Below are 12,561 nucleotides of genomic sequence, written 5' to 3'. Positions count from 1 at the left end.
TTTACTTTGAGTATGGAAAGTGGATTTTGTGAAGAAACCTTTCTTCAAAAGAAATGTATTAAGTTGGCTTTAACTTCATGTTCAAATCCAGTCAGTCATTCTCTTCTCCTCTTTCCTCAGATGAGCACTTCGTGGACAAACATAAACTTGAGCTGATCAGGAGAGTGACCAACATTGCATCGATTTTGGATGAGCTCTTGGTCAAAAAAGTCATTGACGATGAAAAATGGGAAGAAATTAGGAAAATGTCCACCCTTAATGATAAAATGAGGGAGGTCTATACTTGCATGAGAGCTGGCGACGAATGCAAAAATATCTTCTTTGAAATCCTTAAAAGACAGGAGAAATTTCTCATTGAAGACCTCCAGAAAAAGGAGTAAATGTTTTGGTGAAATCCATCTTTAGACCAAACATGAATTGTCTTCCTGAACACAAAATATTTTTATACGTTATCAGTGATGAACTACTAATGTTAATGCTATGTCTCTGTGGAGGTTTTCTACTTGGGGTTTTTAACAACTGTTGCCCTTAATTTTACAGCTAAACCTGGTGAAACTTGTATGGAGTTCAGTGTGTTCCCCGTCCTGATGAGTGAGGCTCATTTAAATGCTTCATTTTGACCCAAACACATCATGAGATTTCCTGTCAGGTTTAAAAAAAACAAAAAAAAACATCCAGAAAATGTTTATCAGACAATCATGTAAGAAATTATTATCCTTAATGTAAAGCTGGTTTTAAACTTTCACTCATGTTAAAGCTTTTTATTTTTCTTTTTTTTTTTTTTTAAATCACTTTAAGCTTGATTCAAAATGTTTTCTAATTTGAAATTCATAATACAATCTTATGGTTTCTGTTTGTTATTCTTATCACAAACAGAACCTTATTCTTACCTTATTAACCTTATTAACCTTATTCTCTTTTGAGTGAATGGAGTGTCTTAAACATAGTATATGAAATATATCATGATGTCATGGAGTTTAGAAATCATGTGTCTTTATGAGGTTTTTAAAAATGTGCATGTTGATCTTAAAATGTATGTTTGTCTGTAATTGTTCAGAGGGATACAAGTCTTTACTGACTTGAAGCTGAGGTGGATGTTGCTAGTAATGAAATATTCAAGTTTAAATTGATCACTACCATGTTCACAACTTTGTAGCCTCTTCTCGAAACACGACTCGAAGAAGGAAGTGGTTTTGAATGTTTACTTTAAACTCTAAAACAAAACGGAGTGGTTGTTTGTCTTGTATTGAAATACAATCAATGATAGTAATCTAGTCCAGATTTGACAAGTCTAAGTTTAGTGGTTTTTGATATTCAGCCACGTACTGTTTGAGGGTTGAAAGCATTATTTAACTGACATAACAGTACAAATAGTGTTTTGGTAGTTTTTGGGTTTTTTTTTTTTTGTGAATCCTCATATTTGAGTAAAACAAATCTCCATATTGTTATGAGATTATGAGATGAGAAAATTACATTTCATGCCAAGTCAAGTATGAAAAATGTCAGTGCCAAAATTGAATTTCATTGTTTATTCAAACATCATATGCAGGATTTATTTTGCAGTGTGCTATAGAACCGTGCAGTGAAATGGACGTGGGGATAGGACGCTGATCACTACCTCATAAACACCTGCCCCCGGGAAGAAGCCGAAGGTAGAAATGTAGAGCTCCTGGATTTTATTCTGGATTATTCTGGATGTAGAACAAGGCCCAATAAGACCTTAAAAGCATTTTCTACAAAGATTTCTTAGAACACTCTTCATTTCTTAGAGCGTTTCCCAAAGCAGCACTTGAGAGCGAGTCCACTCACTGTTAAGAGCTTCTTAGTGTCAGCAGACCTGCTGTAGGCAAACAACATACGAACCATAATGTAATTTAAACATCATTCATTTTTACTTCAAATGTCACTGTAAGAACCGCAGTGTTCAGGATTAAAGTATAGACAATTAAATTGAACAAAACCCATCAAACTTAAAGCGTGTAGTTTTTGGTTCCACCTGCAGGTTCTGGACCTTTTTACGACCTTGTAATGTAATGTAATGTAATGTAAATGTAAATGTAAATGACAATTTAGGTTTTAACTTTGTAAAAGTCTGCACATACAGAACAGAATTGATGATCCTGTGCTTTCCGGTTTTGCCCTCACACTGTGCAACTGTTCACACTACAAGGTCTTTTGCTCGCTTTTTTGTAACTCTTGTTTTTTTAAATACCTATTTTCTTATTTCTGATTTTTTTTTTAAAAAGTTATTACAGGAAGGTTTGGGAGAGAGAGGATGACATGCAGCAAAGAGCCACAGGTCGGACTTTTGATTGTACACAACCATAGTCGTGGTTATGCACTTTTTTAACATTGTGTAACACAAGCATCTGTTGCTTTTAAATAAACTGATATGGCTTAATTCTTATGCTTGGTAACTTCTTGCTCACTTATCTAGCAACATTATCAGACTAATTTGTTTATCTGAAACAGTTTCCATCAGTGTTCTTAAACCCGCAACAAATATTTTTTCCCACTTAAACCAAAACAGGTGAGGTTGTGGGCTGAACAGCGATATTATAAATTTACGCATCCATTCAATTTCACTGACATGAATAAAAACTGTAAGATCTGTGATGTGTATTATAATGAAAATGATGATTTTTGGTTTGTATCAATATTTATGAGTTCAGACTTATAGACACCTGTGAAATAGTTGATTTAAAGTGAGATTGCTTTCAATAACAACGTCCTAAAGGGAAAAAGTTATCAGGTAACTGTACAAAGTAGTAAACAGAAATGATCTAAATCAAGTCAATATATGGTGTGACCACCGTTCAATTTTAAACAGACACATAAACTGGAAACTAACAGTTGCATTTTGTCTTCTACAAGCCAAACGAGTAAAAGCTTTAAGATGGAAGGATTGTGAGAGACCAAACTCTAAACAATGGATCAAAGAAAAAACTAACATTCATAGTAAAAGGCAAAGCTGAAGAATTCTATGAGACGTGAGACCTTGACTGCAAATTCATGAGCTAACAAGACAATGAGACCTGCCACTAAGACATCCTCTTTAAATTAGGTTAGGTATTCTTTTTTTTTTTTAACTGATCATTATTATTTATTAGTACAGTGACAAACATTGTTTACTTTTCTTCCTGTTATTATTACTATTGTTATTATTTTTATATATTTATTTATTTTTGGACTTTTTTGTTTCTTTCCTGACTTTGTATATATTGTCTATATTTGAATGTATATGTATAGATATAAGTGTATGTATGTAGGTATGAGTGTACATATGTTTACTTATTTTACACACACACACACACACACACACACACACACACACACACACACACACACACACACACACAATTTACATTTGGATCATGAGCTGCTCTCTGATAATATGTGCACCAGATCATTCCTGTTTATTTTCCTGTAAACCCTCTTGGTCACCTCCACCGTCTGTTGGCTATAGGTCTGCATCATTAGATCCACCAGCTCCAAGACGTCTGTGTTCTCCAGTCTGCAAGGTGGGATGCATGGGAGGCCTTCCTGGATGTCACTGTCCTGCAGGTGCCACTTGAATTTTTTGAACTCTTCCCCTTTCAAGTGTTCCAGCGTTTTCAAAAGCTTCTCTCTAACCGTTGTGATCGTTGTCTGATGAATTCAAAGCAAATAAACAAGGCATGTAACTATAATATATAATACAGCTGAAAAAGCTCACCTGGATGCAGAAACAGTTGTGTGAGAACCATCCAATATAAACTGTAAGTTTGGTTTACATCACAGTTTTAAATATTGAATCATTTCCAACCTAGATCCTATTAAATTGAAAGCTGTGTTGTGTCAAGTCATTACTCACTTGCTGGAGCAGTTCAGACAGGTGTTCATCCACTGAGAAAGGAGAAAGTAACGCATGAGTGGCTGATTTAATGTCTGACAAAAAAAAAGTATCATCTTAAATCAGATTTACAAAACAATTATGAAATCACCGACAAAGCACATGCAATCTTGAATCTGTCATTCTCACAGTTATAAAAGACCCACTGCCAGATTTCACATTAAAGTGAAGGGTGAATTTTCACAAGTCAAGTTAGTGATCACATTGGACATCATCTCTAGTGGTTCAGCTGCTTTGAAGTAGAGACATCCCGAGCCGATCCTCATAATCGGAAAATAGAAAACAACTCACTGTCACTTGACTCAGGTATGGAAGATTGTCCACCAGTCTGTTCGACTACAAAAATAGGAACAGACAATGTTCAGTTACAAAAAATAAAGTTTAAGACAAAAATTTAATGGAAACATCAACAATGTTAACACTGCATTCTGGTAAAAACAAACAAACAATCTTTCTTGAGGAATTTAATAATTGCTAAAACACTGACATCCAGATTGTATATATGAATATTTGTGGGGAAGAAGAAGATGGCAAGTGAACATGGATGTAAACAATGCATGTTTAAAATTGGATTTATTTTATATGGAAGGAAAATACATTCATCATGTTTATTAGAGCACAAGGATACACAAAATGTGTTCTGGTGAGTGACACTGAATGTAAATATAACATTGTTCATAAGAAAACTCCACAGGATGTCTTTAAGTTGAAGTGCATTATTATTTTTTGCAGTGTACCTACCTCTTTCTGCTCCAGTTGCTGATTCTGCAACTGTAACACATGAAATGATGATTGCATAATAAAATGCTTTGTTGCAGACTCCGTGCATTAATGACAACAATACTACAGCATGCTAACCAAAGTACAAGAATACAACACCAAATAGCTCAGCTCTGTGAATTCAAAGACAACTTTGTTTAAGTCTGATTAAAATGTGTGATGTGAAATTAGATTTTTTTTAAAAAACTAAACAAAAAGACACAGGTGTTACATTACAGTCCAAGTGATGGCTGATATCCTAATTGCCTCTTTGGTTGCAACACTACAAATGGAGGCACCATTTTAAACATAAATTAAATTACAGTTTAATTTCTTCTACTTAAAAATCTGCAGCAGATGTGAGGTTATATTATGACTGCAATATAAAAACTGATTATATGCAGTTTCTTACCCTCTAAAGAACCAGAGTTTGGATAGTCATCTGAAATAGAACAAAACAAATTATGGATAATTGATATTGTGGTTTTATGTTCTGCATTCACAACAAAACGTTCAATAACAAAAATAAAAAAAAGAGTGATAGATAAAGTGTTTCCTTATTGCATGTGGACCTTTTTGTCTGATGTAACCCTGCAGCTGGCAGCAGGAGAGGCTCTTCAAATCATTTCATTTTAATAACCAGTAGCAGAAACACCAGGTGGAGCCCACCTAAACTGCATTATTACAATTATGGTCATATTTTGTTGACTGGGTTTTTGATCAATACGTCTGTCCCGATATCCATACTTACCATCTATAGACTATAGAATTAGGAAAGACAAAAATTTCCCATTTTTATCATGTATTAAATGACAAGTAGATGTATAAATAAAATAGGCCCAAAGAAATTCCAGCTTTACAACTGTGGTCATATTTGGTGTCCTGGGTTTCTGATCAATACGTATGTCCCAACATCCATTCTTGCAGTATATTCACATCTATGGGTTTCTGGCTGGAAAGAGGAAAGCTGCAATTTTCCCAGTTTTATCACGTATTAAATGACAGGTAAACGCATAAATAAAATTGCTATGAGATAAAATTATCGTCTTCATATCGTGTAGCTAATATTGTTTAATAATCACTGACCTTTTCGAATTTTATGGCTCCACATTTGTTCGTTTGTGGAAGACTGTGAGAGCGTAAGGTAGAAGTCTCTGTCTGGATTCTGAATGAACACTTCATAGAAGTTTGGGTCGCTCTCATGTCTGAGGGTTAATTTCTGTGTAAAAAATAAAAAAAAAAAACATTAAAGAAAGACGAGTTCGTTTTCACCAAAGTTAGAAAGAGTTTAATTATTTTACAGATCAATTATAGACAACAAAAAAAGTAAGAGAGAGAGTTACTCGGTTGAACAAGATTGATTAGTTGTTAGGTAAACTGGTCAATTGAACATGCAGCTGCTCTCTCCCACACACTGAACAAGACTCCTCATTCACCGAGCAGTGCTGGTGACTCTCTTTAAAATGATAGTACAGGTTATATGATGTGGGACTGTGTGAGGTACTTATACATACTGTAAGTCAGGCTGTTACCCGCAGTAGATTCGGATCAGCTCGCTGCCAGTTTAGAGAAGTGGCCGGGAGTATGGGCACAATGAGGTCTGTGCCCGTACTCCCGGCTGCTTCTCTAAACTGGCAGCGAGCCACCATATCACTCTTATCTGTCCGGTCAGACTGGGCCCCCCTCTCAGTCACCAGCAGCCAAAAACACATCTAGGATGGACACTACACGGCTCTATCAGAGACTTTGAATCTCAGAATTTCTCAGTGACTGTCTAGTGTTTGCTTATATCCTTCAGGAAAAACTTTGGAAACTTGATGCTCTTCCTATCCGCAGTGAGAAAGCAGTCATCAAATCAAGACAGACCAACAAGCCATGGAGCTTCTTGAGCAGGCCACACAGAGAATTTAAATCAGTGGTGTTAACCACTATGCCACTCCCCTGCTCAGAGTAGCAAATTCTCCCCTCTTGCACAATCCTCACGTTGGAAGTGATGTCGTGACTCTGCGACATTGAATCTAAAGTGAACAGATGTCAAAACTGGAGCCAGTGTGCTCTCCAGCGCCTCCGAAACTCATTTCCTCAATTGTATCTCGTATTCTTATCTTATTTGTGTCTGTATTGTGTCTCATGTCACTTATGTCGTGTTCACATCATATTGTTCAGACTGTAACTGCAGCAGTTAAACAAGCTGTTCATATCAGCTGCCTCTTTGCAATTCTGCTGCGAAGATGTCAGGAATTTTGTGACGGCTACAATATCTCAAACTTAGCAAACACAACTATGAAAGTGTCAAAAAATAATTACTGCAAATGATAGGCTTCAAATACAATTGATCTATTTAAATAATTAAATCAAAAGCCTAATGTCCTGTGTGGCCACACTGCAACGGCTGTAATCCTACAGTATCTTACACCTCTGAGCCACAACTCACCATGTTCATATTGTTGGGACTCATCATTCAAGAAACCAAATATTTCTTTGCTCCACTGGACAAAGGAACTCACCCTTCACCGTTCACACCTGGGGACGACCCTTCCCCCCCACGGACCTTACTGGCCAGCCAGTGTGGGTCAGCGTGTGACATGTGACCCCCAAGGGTGTCACCAAACAAAACCAGATCTCTGGCCCTCTTCTCTCTCTCTTCTCTTCTTGGCTTGCTCTGGAGAGCAGTTCCTGTTCTCTCCTCTCGGCTCTTCAAAGGGCAACAAGGCCCCAGCCCAGGTCAGCTCTGCTACCTGAGAAACCAGCTCTCTCGCCGGCCCGCTACCAGCAGCCTGCAAACACTCTTCTCCTCAACAGCAGCGACCTGCTTCGGATTAACTGAGAGTGAACCAAATCCTCTTCAGAATCAGCAGCTACGACACAAGGCCAGCTGATTTTCCAAGCAACAGGAGTCATAGCAGAGTTAGCATGGAACAGCTAACTCTGTGAGGAGAACAAAGGAGATAATAGCAAAGTAACACAGCCAGACAGGACTTTACTCCACCAGGAAGCCTCCCAACTCACTGGACTTTACAACAACACTGGAAAGGACCTCTTTGTTTGTTCCAAGGACTGGGTAACGTTAACTGACTGGGCCTAACCTCTCCCAAAACAGCATAGCACAGCACAGCATAACTAAGCAGCAGAAGTCTTAACTTTGTTAATGTACTTGTTGATTGATGTCTTGTTGTTGTAATGTTTGCTTAGGTTGTGGTCAGTCATACATGAAGCTAACCTCCTCCCTCTAACCTGGTACCTTTAGATTACATGAGCTGGGCTAACAAAGAAACTCACACCTTCCCTCCCACACACCAGTTGGTCTCAGTGGCCATTTTTGAGTAGTTTTTCTTTGTTTACGCCTTCTTGTGTAGTCTTCTTGGTTGAGAGTCATGTGGTCACAGTGATCACTTTGAATCGGCCATCTTGCCTTTGTCTGTGTCCCCACAGACACACACACATACACCTACACACACACACATACACACACTGTATATACTAGATTAGACATTGTGTTTTACTCTGCTCAATTGTAAATAAATGTCTTTAAGTATAACTACTGGTGTGTTTAATGTTGCACAAGCGTGAATATTGCCAACCTCTACTTGGTAGAATCCAATCCTTCAACTTTAACTTACTGTTGATATGGTAATTTGGTTATAGTTAGTAAGCTAATGGTTAATCAGAGTTCCAGATTAATTTGTAATAAACTGAGACTAAAACCATATTGGCTATTTTCCTATTAGTTTAGGCTGGTGCCCGAGGACTTTAATTCATTTAAAGGTTATTATTTACTATTAATATTTTTAATATTAATATTTTCTTAATTTATGATAGCCAATAAATTGATAAACAACCGAAATCCAACATATTTGGTGTCCAGCTCATGAGGTAGAGCTCAGACCCAACAATATATTTAACTGCTGACAGTATAAACTGTACCTCTGGGTGAATTTTTGCTGTGTCGATGTCTGCTGTGAGGATGAAACCCTGCTTCATTTTCAGGTACTTGTCTGGGTGTGGCTTTCTGATTTTTTCGTATTGGTCGGAGATTTCCGTCTCGTCCACTTTCTGGAAAAACAGTAATACAGTATAAGCACAAAGCTGCTTCAAGGTTATAAACACTGTCATCTGTGTTTTAAAGGACATTCATGAACATGCAATATGGTTTTTTACATTAGAGTATTTTGGTCTCAGTGAGGGAAATGAAATAAAATGTGAGATTTCAAAAATAGTCATATTGAGGAAAAAGATCATGTAATGAGAATAAAGTTGTAATCGAAACTAATTTACATTTATCTTAGTTGTGATTGATCATGTTAGAGTATTATCTGTATCTGATGTTTACTCATATTATTATGGACTGTCAGTCTGTGTGTCCTGTCCAGAAAATCTCCAGGTGACAGGGAAGAGTTTGTCGGCCATTCGTCCGTCACAAATGCTGCAGCAGCAACAAAAACATAACAGTGTAGGTTGGTAATATTCATAACACACCTACTTCAGCATGGACACACACAGCCTGGTTTAAATAGAAGACTTTTTGTCATCACATAAAATTTTGATTGTTATACTTTTAAAACACAACAAACTATATTCTCATAATATGAACTTTTGTTCCCCTCAAATGTGATTTTCTCACAAAATATTCACACAGTTTTACACTGGATGTAATTGTGAGCTTTGATGCCATTAATAGATTTATGTTATGAATTGGTGACAGTAAGATTTTCAATAACCTTTTGTAGAGCAGGATCTTTTGGGATCACGTAGACATGTAGTTTCAGGACCGGTGTGTTGGGTTTATAGTATATTAACACGTAAGATTTTGTTTTCACAGAAAAGCTGGCTTTCACCAGGGCCGCTCTTGGAGAGAAAACTGGTTCAGATAACTTGATATGGGATGATGTGACCTCAGACACTTTTTCCACATCATCTCCACAGTCATCTATGTGTAGGGCTGCAAACGCGTCTATTATTGTTGGGTTGTCATCTGCACAAAATAAAAGTACACACATTTAATGAGGAGAAAAAGATTGCATTAGTGTTTTTCCTAATGATTTTTATTTATGTCCACTTACCGATGCAGATCCAGTGTGGCAGATACACTTCATCTAACTTCCCAGCATTGACTGTGATGTTCATTAACGGACCTGCAGGCTTGTATTGCATGCTCTCCATCCTCTCCATGTGTCCCTCCCAAGAGACAAACTGGTACTTGAGGCTGACCGTTTCCTTACAGACCCAGCGTAAGGCAGAGACACTGCATTCAAAGCGTCCGGCCTCAGACTGCAGACTAAATCAAACAAAACAAGTGAGTTTGTGTAAAAGCACAAGAATACCGTCTAAGAGGCACAATGGAAGAAACGTAAATGTGTGAGAATATCTGCCTTGATATTATTTGGAGTGAAATGTAGCTTTAGCATTGTCACGTTGCTTTGGTATAACCAGTAACAGCACAGAGAAAGATTCTAGTTTTCCTTCTGTAAAACAATCCACAGAACCAAGCTTAACTTTCTGCTTCAGTTCCAGTTTGCTGTGCTGCAGTTTTTCACTTGTTGTTTTTACCTGTAAGTTGAATCCTCATCTGCATCTGTGCCGTTCACTTCCGGTTCAAGTTTAGTCCAGTTGCTGGATTCCTGCTGCAGAGGACGGTCATAAAAGTCAACTGTCATCTAAATGAGCACATGAATGAATGAATGATGAATAAACTGAACACATGAATGAAGGTAGGGGATTACCATAGTGCTTCCGCAGCCCTCAAGCTCAGCGCTTCTTAAAGGTCCTTGTTAAGACACATTGAAAAACATTTGTAAATGATTATATGTTGATATATAAAATAATATTGTAACTTTCCATATGTTTTGCTGTATGGAGACCACTCTCTGTATATCAAATATTTGATATTGGAACTGGATTACAAGTTTTTTGTTGTTGTTGTTTTTTTTCTTCCAAATAATTTACCTTTGGATCCTGAGCTGATCTCTGACAGCCTCTGCACCAGATCACTCCTATTTATTGTCTTTAAGACCTCAATGGTCACCTCCACAGACCGTTCACCGTGTGTATGCACCATCAGCTCCACCAAGTCAACTCTTTGTGCCATCTTCATTTGACGTTTTGGGATTCTTAGGTGGCCGCTCGTTGTTTCTGGGCGCTGCAGGACCAACTTGAATTCGTTGAGCTCTCCATAACTTAAATCTTCCAGTGTTTCCAGAAGTTTCTCCTTAACTGTTGTCATGGTTAAATCCTGATGGATCCAAAGTGATCAGGAGACATTTATGTAATACTTCAACTTTAGTTATGAAACATTCATTTCTTTCCATCAATGTAAACTAGTCATGTGAGTATTGTAACAACTAATATCAACCACCTAGGTATCTCGTCATTATGAGATACAGAGGTTATAATTGTTCAAGATAAGAGCTCACGATTACAACAAAAGTATCTCCCATTCAATTAAATTATATCATATATATATATATGTTATCTATAGCAGCCATGAGGAGGATAACTTTCAACCTGTAACTGTTAAATGAAAGCTGTGTTGTGTAAAGTGCATCTGATGTGACATTACTCACTTTCTGGAGTAGTGACGTCAGATGTTTCCCTGAGGAGAAAGAAAATAAAAACCTCTTTCAAAATCTGAGTAAAAACTTTAACAACTCCAGTCACATTTAGTTTCTTGTGTATAAAACATAATATCAAGTATTAATTATAACATTACACAAACATTTGCTCATTTCTGAATCATAAAACAACATATCATTAACACCCATGAATCCTAAAAGAATCCAATCCAAAAGCTCTGCAACAAATTCTGCTTTTGTAAAGATTATAATGTTCAAATTCTGTCAAAACACATAAATTATAGTGCTGTCAAATTAAAATATTGAGCGCATCAGAGAGGTATTGATACAACTCAATGTTTGAAGTTAAAGTACGTGGTATTGTACCACATTGCACTGTACTATATTATGTAATCTTTACCTAATGTTTTGCTCCCCCTCAATAATTGAGGCCCAGTTGCCTTTTCCAAAAAATATAATACAAAGAATTCATTGCAAAATGACATTAAAATCAACTCATCATGAAAATATGAGAAAAAGAGCAAATACTGATAAAACTGATAAATAAAGCAGATTTACTTTTCTACTATGAATCATAAAAGGAATTAATTTGACATTTATGAAACACATGTAGTTTATGTAATGTGACACTCTTTGTCTTCTTTGTCTTACCTCTAAGTCGTAAGCTGGTTTCTGACAACCTCTGATCCAGATCAGTCCTGTTCATGTCCGTGAGCACCTCCCTGATCACCTCCACAGACTGCTGGCCGTACCTCTCCACCATCAGATCCACCATTTCTGCCCTGTCTTCCCTCTCCAGTCGGCTCCGTGGGATTTGCGGGAGGCCCCTCTGAAAGTACCTGGACTGCAGCAACCACTTGAATTTCTTGAACTCACTGAGAGTGAAACTATTCAGTGTTTCCAAAACAGCATGTTTAACAGCATCCTTTGCTGCTACCTGAAAAATATGAAGGACGAACAAAGTTTTAAGATTTATATTCTTTTCTTTTCTTGTTATATCTGTCCTATTGATTATGTTTAGCTTCTTTTCTTTACAAGTACTGTGTGTATTAATGTCTTTAGCGACATCAAAGCGATCTTAATTCCTGCAAACTGATTAATCCCACCTGATCTAAACATAAAAGCAGTGATGAGTAAAGTCAGACTCACTCTCTCAAACACTGCAGGTGGATGTTCATCACCAGAGAGTTTGTCTGATGGGAAAAGAAAAGAAAATCAGCATTATTATCTAATCAAAGTCTAATCAAGTTCAATAAAGCTCAGCTTCTTTAAGGTGAAATAAAATGAACTGAATTTACTATAAAATGACACATACACACAATCGAAAGCCGTCCATTACAA

At 37.0% G+C, this 12,561-nt stretch overlaps 1 protein-coding gene across 1 annotated transcript; it reads right to left on the bottom strand.

The window, feature by feature from the left end:
* Window positions 1–3,372: 3,372 nt before the first annotated feature.
* Window positions 3,373–12,151, bottom strand: LOC111235732 (NACHT, LRR and PYD domains-containing protein 1b allele 2-like). The gene is made up of 10 exons (XM_022764247.1): window positions 11,872–12,151; window positions 10,372–10,415; window positions 10,199–10,272; window positions 9,712–9,926; window positions 9,370–9,623; window positions 8,576–8,704; window positions 5,738–5,870; window positions 4,184–4,228; window positions 3,854–3,885; window positions 3,373–3,648 (listed from the first exon to the last, which is right to left on the bottom strand). Exons 1-10 carry the CDS (start codon window positions 11,993–11,995, stop codon window positions 3,373–3,375), a joined length of 1,326 nt encoding a protein of 441 aa, XP_022619968.1. The 5' UTR covers window positions 11,996–12,151.
* Between the last annotated feature and the right edge of the window lie 410 nt (window positions 12,152–12,561).

Source organism: Seriola dumerili, unplaced genomic scaffold (genome assembly GCF_002260705.1).
Source record: "Seriola dumerili isolate Sdu_G_001 unplaced genomic scaffold, Sdu_1.0 BDQW01000533.1, whole genome shotgun sequence".
In the NCBI taxonomy this organism is placed as follows: domain Eukaryota; kingdom Metazoa; phylum Chordata; class Actinopteri; order Carangiformes; family Carangidae; genus Seriola; species Seriola dumerili.
Note: the sequence above shows the minus strand (reverse complement) of the source record. Positions and strands in the feature narration are given on the sequence as shown.